Source organism: Fistularia commersonii, chromosome 9 (assembly GCF_037954325.1).
Source record: "Fistularia commersonii isolate RoL2024-O1a breed Wild chromosome 9, RoL_Fcom_v1.0, whole genome shotgun sequence".
In the NCBI taxonomy this organism is placed as follows: Eukaryota; Metazoa; Chordata; class Actinopteri; order Syngnathiformes; family Fistulariidae; genus Fistularia; species Fistularia commersonii.
This window is the reverse complement of record NC_141292.1, coordinates 18,106,094-18,120,971: the sequence shown is the minus strand read 5'-3', so window position 1 is coordinate 18,120,971 and position 14,878 is coordinate 18,106,094. Positions and strand designations below refer to the sequence as shown.

Below are 14,878 nucleotides of genomic sequence, written 5' to 3'. Positions count from 1 at the left end.
TACTTCTGCTACTACTCGTACGGCAACTACTGCCTCTAATGCTACAACTACTAATACAAGTAATACTGCAACTACTTCTACTACTACTAGTACTCATGCTGCTACAGCTCTCGCTGTGACTACCAATATCATGACTAACACAACAACTACTGCTAGTAATACTGCTGCTGCTAATACCACTTCTATTTGTGCTGCTTTTTCTACTATAACTACAACTGATGCTACCACTTCAATTACAACTGTTGTGCATATTTCTATTATTTCTATTACTCCTTCTGTTGCTACTACTTCTACAACTGATGCTATTACTACTCCGACGACTGGTAAAATTTCTGGTACTGCTGTTGCAAGAATTTCTACCACTGCTGCTGCTATTCTTACTACTACTACTACTACTTGTACTTCTAGTGCTACAACTGCTGCTACTACTATTACCACTACTACTACTACTACATCTGATGCTAATGCTAATACTACTATTGCTGTTGTTTACTTCAACTACTGCCTCTACTGGTGACATTAAAAATAAATAAAATTTGAGGAAAACAAATAAGTAATAAAAATAATTGTTACTATTTATTATTTTTTTATATGTAAAATAAGAAGAAATAAGAAACCCTTTGATTTTATTTTGAAATGCTATAAACTTCATGGTTTCTATGGCGACGTGCCAGCCGGAGGCCTCGCCATGGGGGGTCGGAGGTCATGGAGGAGTCATGTTTTGGTCTGGGCTTGGACGGCGGCGGCGGCGGCACGTCCTGCCACTTCCTGTCCTGCTAATTAAAGCCAATCTGCCGAATCCAATCCTAATCCCTGGGATTAACGTCCGGAGTGCCACCTCCGGGTCCAGATGGCGGCGCCCGGGGCTCCGCCCCCTCTTTGCCAGCAGCCATCTTTCTTTGGGAGCGCGAAAGATGGCCCGGGATCCGGGAATCCAGACCTAATCCAGACTCAATCCAGAGATCGGGATTAGAGGCAGGATTAGAGCCAGATTAACACCTTTAACCTCTGCAAGGATATGGGGGGGATGGCAAAAGCACACACACACACATTGACAACACACACAGATATACACGCATTAATAACACAAACACAGACACTAAGAACACACACACACACACAAACCCATTAATAACACAAACACAGACTCTAACAACAATAATACATACACACACACGCATTAAAAACACAAAAGACATACGCACACTGACAAAATACAAACACACGTATCAATAACACACAACCACACACTAATGACACACAGACAAAAATTGAGAACACACCTGCACAAACACAAAGTGAAAAATTTTTCCACAACAGCAAACACACACTGGCAACATGCTAGCAACCCGCACACACACACAATAAGAACACAAACACATAAATAAGACGCACACACAAAATCACACAAACTGTCAAAACAGACACAAATACACATATTTAAAAAACACACACACACACTAGCAATACACACACATGCACGAACACATACACACACACATTAATAACACACACAGACAGACATTAACAACACACACGCTGGCAACATGCTAGCAACGCACACACACTGGTAACATGCTAGCAACATACTCACACTGACACACACGCACAAACACAAACACGGTAACAAAACACACACACTCACCACAGGTCAGGGTGTTAATCCGGGCAGATGGCCCTGGCGGCGTGCGTCCCTCCCGAAGCCCCGCCCCCTGTGATCCTATTAGCAGGTGAAGGGCGGATGAACATCGGGCCGACAAGGACGGGTGCCGTCTCTGATTGGTGGGCGGCGGGCGGGGAGGCGGACCTTCTCGGACCTTTTCCCGGGAGATGGTTCTGGTGAGGAGGAGGAGTGGAGGGATCCACCAGGATGAAGAAGAAGAAGAGCAGAGATGTCCATGATGATGATGATGATGCTGGAGAGTAGAGGTGACCTTGTCTGGGTCCTCCTGGAGGTCTTCTCCACCTCGGGGCTTTTGTTTTGGCCTGAGGCTTTAACTTCCTGTCGGCTCCTCACAGAAACACTCCAGATGGTCTGCAGGACTTCTATCAGGACCATCGATCAGACTGGGAGGTGATCAATGAGGGGCTGCACACACACACACACACACACACACAGACGAAAATACATATGCATACATAAAAACACACACACACATACATGCAACACATAGTAACACACACACGCGGAGCAAAAACCCTGCAGTATGGGGACGTCCACGCTGCAAAATGGAACGTTCCACTTGGAGAACGCAGAGAACTGGAGTGCCGCTTAATCACAACCCGACGCCGCTCCGTCCAGCAGACGTCGCCGTGACAACATAATGGCTGCCAGACCCGCGAGCCGTGCACTTACCTGTAATCTCTGCTCCCACACACACACACACACACACACACACACAGAGTCCAAACATGAAGGGCTTCCCTCAATTGAACACACACGGAGCTCCTTGTTTTTAACTCGTTAGCATGTGTGTGTGTGTGTGTGTGTGAGGTCAAGGGGAAAGCGGAGGTTGACCGCAGCCGACGGCAATGAAACATCATCCCGATGGAGAAACTCTCCCAGGACGTTCCTTATTGGAAGCGTGTGTGTGTGTGTGTGTGTGTGTGTGTGTGTGTGTGTCCACCGTCTGACCTGTATCCAGATATTTCTCCATATTGAGGGAATTTTCAGGGGCCTCTAAATAAAAGCCCCCCCAAAACCACGGCGTTAGCATTTAAGCTAGCTGACCTACGAATCCCATAATGATGAAGGCCTGTGGTGTCCATGGAGATGAAAATTCCATAATGATGAAGATCTGAGGTGTTCACCATGATGTTGAAGAGCTGTCCATGTGATGACCATGATGACCATGTTCCATGATGAATTTTCAAAATAAAAGGACTGAGAAGCCGCATCTACTTCCTGGGTCAGACAGGAAGTGAAGGTCATATGTGGGGGAAGGGTGTGATGTCACAGGAAGTGGAAGGGCAGATTCTGTTTCATTCTGAGAACCTGAGGGATCACACACACACACACACACAATTCACATAAACAACATAAACTAACAAAATACACACACACACTAACAAAATGCACAATATCAATTCACACATATATTGACAACCCACACAAACGTTCAATGGCGACACACACACACACTGGAAACAAGCACATTAACAAAACACACAAACCACCAACACACACACCCACACAAATACACTAACACTACACAAACACTCCAAATGAATACACACACAGGTTGTTTGTCAGTGTGTGTTCTAATTACAGGTGGGGTCCTTCCTCCACCCGGGACCACCGCACTCTGGTTTATTGCTGCCCACACACACACACACACACACACACACACACACACACACACACACACACCAGATTCACGTGCACGCACACCACATTATGTTACAGTGAATATTATATTGTTAGATATTATATACATTTATATACAAAGGTCAAACCGACCCTATTAAGGACAGACACACACATACAATGATCTACAAAGATACTGATACACACACACACACACACACACACACTCTGAGTCCCAGAGTGAAACGGTAACGGCTGCTGAAACACACCCTTCGCTTCCATTTCGCCTTCAAGGGACAGCATGCGGTGTGTGTGTCGTTAAACAGTGATTAGGTGATATTTCCTGGCTCCCGACACACACCCTTCAATATTGATATGGTTCTTATAGCATTCACACACACACACACACACACACAGCAACATTGCGTGCGTGCCCCCTTCATCCCCCCACCCGCCACCCAGGTACATGTGGATGAAGAATGCAGTAACTTGAAGAAAACTCGTTTCCATGGAATCATGTATGCAAAGCAGATGCAAATTCATGGAGGTATTCATGGGATAGGACATACCTTCTCCTGCTTCCTGTGTGGACAGGTCCAACATCTCTGCCGTTCCCATGGGAGGACAACTCGACCCTGAGGGCTCCAGAAAGCCACTGCCTTCAACGGCTGCAGGAGGCAGATCTTCAAGGGGGAGGAAAGAAGGTCCACTTCCTGCCACTCAGCTAACAAGCTAGCATGCTTGTTTGCTAATTGGAAGATACTCATCTGAGGATATGAGGACTTCATTTTAACGTAGGTGTATTATTTACCATAGCAGCCCATGTTGTATATTTGAAAGGCTGGGTCTCATCATGAAGAGATGGAGGTCAAACATGATGACTCAACATGGAGGTCCAACATGGTGTTTCACCATGAAGATCCAACATGGCGTCTCACAGTGGTGATTTGACATGTTGTCTCGCTATGGAGATCTAACGTCCAAGTGTCATGTTGGATTTCGATGGTGACGTCCAACATGACATCTCAACATGGAGGTCCAGCATAGCGTCTGGAAATGGAGGTCAAACATGGTAACTTGGCATGCAGCTCGAACATAGTGTCTCGGTGTTGAGGGCCAACATGAGTCATCATGGAGGTCCAACATCGCATCTTGACATGGACATCCAACGTGGCGTCTCACAACAGCGTTTCACCCTGACGATCCAACATGAGTCACTATGGAGGTCCAACCTCACATCTCGAAATGGACATCCAACAGAAGGTCCAATATCACCGGATCACCATGCAGATCCAAAATAGCGTTTCACTATCGAGGCCCAGCAAGGCAAGTCACCATGGAGTTGAACCATGAGTCATCATGTAGGTCCAGCGTGAAGGTCCAACATGCTGTTTCACCATTTAGATCCATCATGGCGACTCGCAGTGGAGATCTAACATGGTGAATTCTCATGTTGGATCTCAATAATGAGGTCCAACATGACGCTTCAATATGGTGGTCCAATATGATGAGTTGCCATGTAGGTCTAACATGGCATCTACCCATGGAGGTCCGACAAGTCATCATGAAGGTCCAACATAGGGAACTCATCGGGAACTGGAAGACGGACAAAAGTATAAAATAAAGTTCCTTAAAATACAATTTTTTTTTTTTTTTTTTTGCGCTCAAGTTCTCCGGGGGACGTTCTCCAAGGTTCTCCTGGCTAGTCGTCTGAACCTGGGGCGTCTGTCACAGCTCTGTGTGGCCCCTCCCCCACCCATCCACCCCAGCCCTGGTGTGTGTGTGTGTGTGTGTGTGTGTGTGTGTGAGATATGGCATGCATGCATTCCACTGCCCCCCCCTCCCCCACCCATTGTGCAACTCCTCCTTGCCCTTGGCCCGACACGGCGCCCACCGCCCACCATCTCGCCACAACAGAGGTGCTGTTAGGTCACACACACACACACACATGGGGAGGGGTCACCCTAGCCGCGTGTGTGTGTGTGTGTGTGTGTGTGTGTGTGTGTGTGTGTGTTCGCGGATCACTTCACAGGACGATCTCGGCGATCCATCTCCGCGGGGGAAACCCCCGGCCGGAGGAAGACCACTCCTGTGTGTGTGTGTGTGTGTGTGTGTGTGTGTGTGTGTGTGGAATAGTGGAGGTCGCCTTTAGAATATGAGGAGGCGACTTCAAAGATGGACTAGGGACCCGCGGTGGAACCTCCCAGAACACACACACACACACACACACACACACACTGCAAGTGTGTGAGATTGCAATGTCCAATTAGATGTTTGTGTGTGTGTGTGTGTGTGTGAGAGAGACAGATGTGACTCAATTTCATTTGTAGACAAATCAACATCCATCCATACACAAATACACACACAACATACTTGTGCGTGTGCATGCACGCACACACACACACACACACACATTCATGGACACATTTACACAGCAGAAAAGCCAACAAAACAGACAAACACACACAGCACACTCATATTTGTGCACACATACACACACACAACAGAAAAACACAAAACATATTTAAACACACAACACACTCCCATATGTGCACACACGAATATACAACAACACTTACATTTGTGCACTCACACACACACATGCACAACAGAAAAAATAACACACAAACACAACCGAAAAGCACACACACACACACAAATTGCATGGGCGACAAAAAAAGCAACAATCCCATCCAACCGACACACGACCTCTCCTCCATGTATCTGTGTGTGGTCTGCGTGTGTGTGTGTGTGTGCACGTGCATGGTAAAAAAAAAAAAATTCCCAAAACAAAACAAAACCAACAAAATTAAACTTTTCCTTTTTTTTCCCCCCAGAAACACACACACAAAAAAAAAAAAAAAAACGTGATCTCATTACTCCCCCTTTTACACCCCCTCCCACGGCCGTCCCTTTAAACACTTCCTGCCTCTGCTAGCGTAACTTCGCTATTAGAGGCGCACTGTGAAAGTCACATGCTCCGACCTCCCTTTGTTTCTGTGCACGAGGGGGGGGGAAGCAAAGAGGGGGGGGGTTCCAGAAGCACCAGCTGCTCCTCTCTTTATTTCCATTATTTATTTATTTCCACCAGAAGAAGAGGAACAAAAAAAAAAAAAAAAAAAACTTCATCAGGAGGATATATGACAAATTTGCCGCCCCTTGGAAAAAACGGAGAAGTACTTGTTGCTGAGGATGAAAGTACAAAAGTAGTTTTGTTGGAAAAAACTTAAAAAAAAAAAAAAACGTAAGGATGTTCCTGAAAAGTACATGCAGAAATTATTCGGTCAACTTTTCATTACTTTACGAAAAGTACCAGTACTTCCTGGAAGTACTCCACCAGGCCGGACGCCTCGAGGTCATTGGTTCAGAAGGCCGTCAGAGTACACCAGATGAAAGGGTGAATATGCAAATGAGGCCCGAGATCAAAGGGCGGGTGAGAGCGCTTTAAGTGAAGATGAAAGGAAAGTGAAAGTTTTGAGGAAGAGGAGTGCGCAGGGAGTGCACGTTAATTACATGTGGTGGTGGAGGGGGGGGGGGGCCATCTGTCACCAAAAAGCGGGGTTATCACTGAGCGTGTGCGGCGGCGGCGGCCAAAAATTGGGGCTGCCCCTATTATCCAGACACGCCGGTAATCCAGCCAATAGCCCGGGGAGGAATGCCAGGAATGCCAAAAGCCCTGATTCATATTGAAAATAGATTTTAGATACTTGGAAAAGGAAGGGGGTTTCTTGATTTAGAAAAATAAATTAATCAAAAATTTTTTTTTTTTTTTTGAAAAGACCGGCCGGCGACGTTATGCTAGGTGCCGGTTTTGAGAGGAATATTTCAAAATAAAGCGGCGGGAGGGCCCCATGGCATGGGGGTGGGGGTGGGGGGGGGTTGGTTTTTCCGAAACAAAGGTTCGGACGGGGTTCTGATGTTTTCGGGGGGCGGCGGAGAATCGGGGAACTGAACTTTTTCCCTGCCGGGGGAAGAAACTTAAGCCGACATCTGCCTGGTAACAGCCACTTCCTCCCATTGGTGCAACTGGAGTCTCCTCCCGCCCCGGGTGTGTGTGTGTGTGTGTGTCTGTGTGTGTGTGTGCGTGCACGTATGTGTGTGTCTGTTTGCGCTGTAGTGTTACTTCACTCTAAACACTCCTGTTTTTAAAAAAAAGTGTGCGTTTTAGTGGAATCTGGACCTTCTTTTTTGTGCTTGTTTTTGTTTTTTAAGTCAAAATCCCTTTGAAGTGAAGTTCAATCGGGAAACATCAAAGGGCGTTGGAGAGTTAATAATTAATCGATTAAAGCTGCAAACTTTTCAAAGGTCGCTTGATTTTATTTCTTTTTATTTCCATCCATCCTTTCACCTTGTTGTCATTGTATTGATATAATTTATTCATGTGATTTATATAACTTTAATTTATTCACGTTTGCAATGATTATTGTTTGTATCATTAAGTCAAACATTTAGTTTCAATCAATTTATCTAAATTCTTAGGGTCTTTCAGTCCCAGTTACAACAAAAAAATCTTGTAATTACTGTGTTATTACTATATAATACTAACTTTAATGATAAGGTGAGAATCAGAAAACATTGGGCAGGGTCAAAGGTCGTTTTTCAAACGCCAATATGAACAGATAGCCCATTAAAAAGTGTAGCATGTATAAGTAAGAAGCTAAACTTTAGTTTAAAAAGCTAAAGGTTAGCTTTAGAAAGAAAAGACAAAAAAACGCCCCCCCGTAACCTCAAGTCTAGAAACCGAAGAAAAGATGAACACATAAAAAGACAACTCATTAAAGTGCTCTGTGTTATTACCACATTATTACAGTGTAATAGTACTAAGCTAACCTTTATTAATAAAGGAAAAATTACCCGACGTGACTTTTGAATCCCCCACCCGAGTCCAGAAACCGACGTCAAGATGAACACATTAAACGATTGCCAATCAAACAGTGCTCCATGTTATTACTGTGTTATTACAGTGTAATAGCGCTGCGCTAACTATTAGTAACAATTTGAAAAAAAATAGCATGACCTTTGACCCTATCCCCCTCACACTGTAAACACAGATTCCCCAATAAAACTTTTGAAAATTAAACATGTGAGCGAATAGAGGGGGGGCAAACGTGGGAATGGATAAATCACAAGTGAGCGCGAGGCTGCGTTATTGTCCCACGTGCTCGCCTCATGCTCCGCTTACCGGGAAGGAGGGGGGGGGGGGAATCGCCCCCTGTCGGCGCACGCGCAGACGGACCCCCCATCTCCTCTTGCTCATTCTCGCGCTCGCGCATGGGTGAGCGCGCGCCCCCTCCCAGTCTGCTTTTCGCTTTGATCCCCCCCCCCTTTCCATCTCCACAACAGCTGACGTCACCGAGCGCGCGCGCCCTTCCTCCAGTCGCCGTCGTCATTTGCGCCCGCTCTCTCTCTCTCACAAACACACAGCGTCTTTGCGCATGCGCGCGCGTGTATCTGTGAGTGTGTGTGTGTGTGTGTGTGTGTGTGTGTGTGTGTGTGTGTGTGTGTGGTCGCCCCCCCCCCCCCCCTCCCTCTCTCCCTCCTCCCTCCCTTGTGTGTCTCGCGGGGGCAGAGCGCTCCGCGCCTCAGAAGGTTCGCGCACACCGGAGGAGCAGCACGCGCGATACGGAGGAGAAAAAGAAGAAGAAGAAGGAGAATAAGAAGAAGAAGAAGGGGTAGGAGTAGGTGGAGGAGAAGAAGAAGAAGGAGAAGCTCTCGGGGGCTTCGTGAAGAAGAAGAAGGAAGAGGAGGTGGAGGAAGAGCAGCATGGAGGAGCAGCTGCTGTGCTGCGAGGCGGACGCGGTGCGCCGCGCGCGGCCGGATGCCAACCTGCTGACGGAGCGCGTGCTGCGCGCGCTCCTGCGCGCGGAGGAGCGGTACCTGCCGGCGGCCAACTACTTCAAGTGCGTGCAACGCGAGCTCGTGCCCCGGATGAGGAAGATCGTCGCCACCTGGATGTTAGAGGTTCGTGCTCGTGCTCATCTCGCGCCCCCCCCCCCCCCAGCACTGTCACGGTTACCGGGGCCGCCACCGGAAATCCCCCGGGGGACGCACGTGGGGCCCAAAATAAGCGACGTACACGTATGCAATGCAAGCGCGCGGGGCCCGTGCGCGTCGCCGCGCCATCTTTGTTGTCATCCCCCCCCCCCCCCCCCCCTCATAGTCACCCAAACCATCACCATCCTCCTGACCCCAGCGGGTTTTGACGGCTCGGCGGTCTCCGGTTGATTCCAATTAATCCCCGCCCCTAAAAAAAAACGGGGCGTATTTTAGCAAAATAAGAAATAAATAAAAATATCGGAAGAATATGGTGGTGTTTAAAAAAAAAAAACGTGAAAAAGACCCGCGCTGGTTTTGATGACTCGCCGGAACCGGAAGCTGACGCCGGTTTATAATTTTGTTTCTTACCCCCTCCCCCCCTCTCCAAAATGAGGGGTTTAAAAATTCATAAATAAATGAATAATATAACCCACGCGGGTTTTGACGGCTACCGGCGCGTCGGAGCCTGAAATCGATCACAGGTTTGATTAATTTTCAAACTAGATGAAAAACGAGCTTGGTTTGTAATTAAAAAAAAAACCGCGGGTTTTGATGCCTGACCGGAACCGGAAGTCAACCCCGGTTATATAATGATAAGTAATTTTAGCTAAATAATAATCGGAGGAAGACGTGGGACGTTTAAAAAAAAAAGATGCTCGCGGGTTTTGACGTTTCGGATCTCGGGACCATAAATCAATCACCGCTATTGGAATTTAAATCAATCTCCTCTTTCCGAAAAATTGAGGAGGACGCTTTAAAAAAAAAAAAAAAAAAAAAAAAAAAAAAAGGCCCCGCGGGTTTCGACGCCTCCCTGGTAGCGGAAGTCAATCCCGGTTTAATCATTTTAACTAATGTCCACAAAAAAAACGTACAAGTAAATGACCCCCGCGGATTTTGACGTCTCGTTGGAACCGGAAGTCGACTCTCGTTATGAAACATTAATTTCAGCACAGAAAATAAAAAAAAAACATAAATGCGGATGTTGACGTCTTAACGGAACCGGAAGTCGACACCAGGGTCTTTACTTTTACTGAATTAAAAAAAAAAAAAGGAAGTTTGAGCGGATTTTTTTTTCTCCTTTAAGAGGCGCGCATGCGCATTTTATTTTCGCATATAGACGTGAAGTATTAGCGTCTCCAACTCGTGTGTGTGTGTCTGTTATCTCCACTCAAGGTGTGTGAGGAGCAGAAATGCGAGGAGGAGGTGTTTCCGCTCGCTATGAACTACCTGGACCGCTTCCTGTCCGTGGAGGCCACCCGGAAGTCGCGGCTGCAGCTGCTGGGCGCCGCCTGCATGTTCTTGGCGTCCAAAATGAAGGAAACGGTGCCGCTAACCGCCGAGAAGCTCTGCATCTACACGGACAACTCCGTGCTGCCCGAGGAGCTGAGGGTACACACACGCACACGCCTCAGCACCTTCACTCCCAAGTGGTTTTATTCTAAAAAAAAAAAAAAAAAAAAAAAAAAACAACCGGAAACAGGAAGCGGAAGAAGATTTTTTTTTTAAACCTTTATTGAACTTTTTTTTTTAATGACAAACGTTTTTTTTTTTTTCTGTCCTGGGTTTCAACTATTGAACAAAAAAAGGAAAATTAATTGAGCAATTATAGATCCTTAATTATTTCTAAGTGCCAGTATCAATGATATAGGTCTTTTATTTACTCTTTATCGGATCAATATAGAAAAAATCAGTATCCCTTATACTGATATTATTTTTTCCAGCCTGCATTGAACTTATAAAGTATAAACAAACAAAATATAAACAAATGTAGCTGAATTCAATTGTACATCAATAGCATTTAACTGACATAAAGACTCTTATTTTCTATACAGTCAATCAACTGTAAGCGTGACAAGAGTAGGGCCCTATGGAAAACAATGTTTAATTTTAGAAGCAAAAAAAAGAAAGAAATGGCAAGGGGAATACAATGTGTATTTCGCTTCATGGAGCGAAGGGAATATCATTCTTAAAACTGTATATTTTTTGGTTTTGGGATTTTTCCATAAGCTTGAAACAGTTTTTATGTCATTCAAAGTCATTTTTAAAAAAGGTAAAATTGGGGGAACATATTTGCATTCTGTTTTTGTGTATGAAGAACCTGGCAAAACCTAAAACAACACTGGCACAGAGTTCATCTCTTTCATTTCCTAAAAGTGAACCAAATGTTATGTCATCTCTTGAGAGAGATATTGAGGATGATGGAAATTTTTAAGACGATGAAAAAAGGCGGGAAGGAAAACAAGAAGTGGGTTCCTGGATCAGCTGACTTAAAGAAAAAAGAATTTGAATTTTTTTATTTAGGATTAACAACACCAATGTGGATGTGAATGACTGATTTTTACTTTGCGCTACGGGTTAAGCCGCGTTATTACATTGTTATTACATGTTATTACACTTATAAACTGTTATGACATCATTCAAAATGGCGGGGAAGTAAAAAGGGGCCCATAAGGGGGTTTCTAAGTTTGGTTCCGTTCCGGTTCTGCAGAGGATGGTGGGTTTTGGTCATGTGCTGGGTTCCAATCCCAGTGATGAACAGGTTCTGTTGGGTTCTGCCGGGGGTGACTGAAGGTGGTTCTACCCAGGAATGCAGGTTCTATTTAGGGTTTCGGGTTCTGCTCAGGGTGCCGGGTTCCATTGTGGTTCCACCCAGGGATTTGGGTTCCACACAGGTGACTGAGAGGTTCCTTTGCGGTTCCACTGAGGATACCGAGGGGTTCCACTAGGACTTGAGGTTCCACCCGGGGTTTTGGGTTTCACCTAGGACTTTGGGTTCCACCTTGGACTTTGGGTTCCACCCAGTGTTTTGGGTCCCAACTAGGACCGTGGGTTCCAACAAGTACTTTGGGTTTCAACCATATTTGGGTTCCACCTAAGACTATGGGTTCCACTCAGGTGACTTAGCAGGTTCCGTTGTGGTTCTTCCCTGGATGCTGGGTTCCTCCCAGGGTTTTTGGGTTCATCCCAAATTGTTGGGTTCTACCCAGGGTCTTTTGTTCTACTGAGGGCACCGACAGGTTCCACTGTGTGTTGGGTTCCTCCCAGGGCTCTGACATTCTCGGTTGTCGTTCAACCTCGGGTTGAGGGTTCCTTCGACGGTGGCGAATGGTTCCGCTTTTGGTTCCACCTGAGAGTTTGGGTTCCTCCTCGGGTTCTGACAGGCTCTGTTGTGGTTCCTCCCCAGCAAATGGAGCTGCTGGTCCTGAACAAGCTGAAGTGGGACCTGGCCGCAGTGACGCCTCTGGACTTCATGGAGCACTTCCTGTCCAAGATGACCGTTTGCTCAGCCACCAAGAACATCCTACGCAAGCACGCCCAGACCTTCGTGGCCCTCTGCGCCACAGGTACCTCCACCATCCACCGTCCATCAAAGTCTGATCAGATCCTGGATGTCCAAGAGGAGGACCTTCTGTTCCTCCCGTGGTTCTTCTCCAGGGAAAGCATCTAAGAGCAGGGAGAAGGAACTCTGAGAGAATTAGGAACAAAAATGAGAGAAAAATTAAGCTACATTCAAAAAACAGGGAAGGTTCCAACATTTCTGGAAAAATATCAGAAAAATAAGAAAAGGAATAATAAAGAAAAATACAAGAAAAGGAAAAAGAGCAGAAAATAAGGAATTATATTAAAGAAGAATAACAGGAGAATACAGAAAAAATAACTGAAAAAATGAATGAAACGTATTAAAAATACAAGAGAGATAGCAGGATAACTCAAAGGAAAAGCAGGAAAAAAAAACAGAAAATTAAGAAAAGAAATTAAAAAAAATAGGTAGAATAAGAAGGAAAATCAAAATAACAGAAAATAATTCAGAAAAGTAAGGAAAATTAATTAAAAAAAAAAAAAACAGGAAAAATTCCTGAAAATGAATGAAAAGTAGATGAAAATACAGAAAGTGAATGACAAATAACAAAAATTACCGAGCAATCGGGGGGAATAACTCGAAAAAGTAACAGAAAATGACAGAAAATCAGTAAAAAATAACAGAAAGACCCGAGCGTTCACAAACAGCAGTTATCAAACCAACTCTCTTCCCCTTCCCACAGATGTCAACTTCATCGCCAGCCCGCCCTCCATGGTGGCGGCGGGCAGCGTGGTGGCGGCCATGCAGGGCCTTTACCTGAAGTGCCAGGAGGACGCCTCGCTCTCCTCCCAGAACCTCACCAACTTCCTGTCCCAGGTCATCCGCAGCGACCCGGTACGCACCCTGCGCCGCTTGCTAGCTAGCTAGCTTGCTAACTAGCTATCTAGGTTTTGACTGTGTGTTTGTGTACAGGACTGCCTGCGCTCGTGCCAGGAGCAGATCGAGTCCCTGCTGGAGTCCAGCCTCCGCCAGGCGCAGCAACAGGGCGCCGCCGCCGCCGCCGACAACAAGCACCTGGATGAGGACGCCGACCTGTCGTGCACCCCCACCGACGTGCGGGACGTCAACATCTGAGCCGCGTCGCCACTTCCTGTTCCCCCTCCCGTCACCCCCGCGCCCCAGGTTGCTCCGCTACTAAACCCCCTTCCCCAACTTCCCGCTCCGCCGCGGGAAGCGGTGGCCGGCGTCGGGAAGCCTCGCCGGATTTATAATCCCAGATTATAAACAAACTAGGAATCTTCAAATTACGGACCGGTCTGCGAAGAAGCGCCCCAATGTTCCGCCCTCCCGCCGGGTTCCGCGGGGGGAGAACCCGCTCTAGAGTCCCCCCCCCCCCCTCCGTTTACTCTCTTCCCGCCCAGACTGTCGGGATCCAAGATGGCCGCTGACGGGATCCGGACCAATTGCGCACTCATGTGTACAAGCAACCCGTCGGCGGCCAACACTAGCGCGTAAGCGCCCGAGGAGGTATTAATTATTGATCATTTAGTCACTTTATGATGTCGTTAGTCGTCTTCATCAGCTAGCTTGTACCTCCTCTTCATCCACCCCTTCTCTGATCTTCACTAAAAAACAAAAACAAACAAAAAAAAAAACAGAAAAGCACTTTGTCCGGGACCGCTGCCCCCGGTGGACAGGAGCAGAACTACAAAACCACGGGAAGGGAGTGTTGTTTTTACCTAAAACAAAAAAAAAAAAAATTGCTGCTTTTAAGGTGCCGGGGGCGGGGCCAATGGGGAAGGGGCGGGGCCTATCCACTCTTGTCGCTCGTGCGTCGAGGCCAAAGGACCAGAGGATACGGAAAGGCAGCGAGGAAATAAATAAAAGCGAGGGTGCGACAGCGGGGGAAGCAGCTTCAAAATAAGACTTTATTTTTATAGAGGGATTCAAAGAAAGCGTGAGTGATATTTATTTTTGTAGTTCATTTTTCTTTTTTTTTTTTTTTTGTGTTTTTTTTTTTTTCTCTTTACCGAACGAGCCGCCACGCCGAACCGCCCTGTCAGCCATTTGTGAAACGGGAGTCGGCTCCGCCCCCTCCTGAAAAAAAACTTTTTTTCTGTGGTTCAAAAAAAGGAAATATTGCACAGGAACTCGGGGATTTACGGAGGCCCCCGGGGCGCCACTGTCATCTCAAATATACCTAAATTTCCATGTTTTTTTTCTCTTCACAATTT

At 46.4% G+C, this 14,878-nt stretch overlaps 1 protein-coding gene across 1 annotated transcript; it reads left to right on the top strand.

Annotated features, from left to right (window-relative positions):
- Positions 1-8,926: 8,926 nt before the first annotated feature.
- ccnd1 (cyclin D1) lies at positions 8,927-14,306 on the top strand. The gene is made up of 5 exons (XM_086152942.1): positions 8,927-9,268; positions 10,517-10,732; positions 12,528-12,687; positions 13,387-13,538; positions 13,617-14,306. Exons 1-5 carry the CDS (start codon positions 9,071-9,073, stop codon positions 13,776-13,778), a joined length of 888 nt encoding a protein of 295 aa, XP_086009068.1. The 5' UTR covers positions 8,927-9,070; the 3' UTR covers positions 13,779-14,306.
- The last annotated feature ends 572 nt before the right edge of the window (positions 14,307-14,878 follow it).

Excerpts from the sequence above, each read along its gene's own strand:
- ccnd1 (XM_086152942.1), top strand. The coding sequence starts at position 9,071 with ATGGAGGAGCAGCTGCTGTGCTGCGAGGCGGACGCGGTGCGCCGCGCG. Across the intron at positions 10,733-12,527 it reads TGCTGCCCGAGGAGCTGAGG|CAAATGGAGCTGCTGGTCCT; the intron begins GTACACACACGC and ends GTTCCTCCCCAG. Across the intron at positions 13,539-13,616 it reads AGGTCATCCGCAGCGACCCG|GACTGCCTGCGCTCGTGCCA; the intron begins GTACGCACCCTG and ends GTTTGTGTACAG.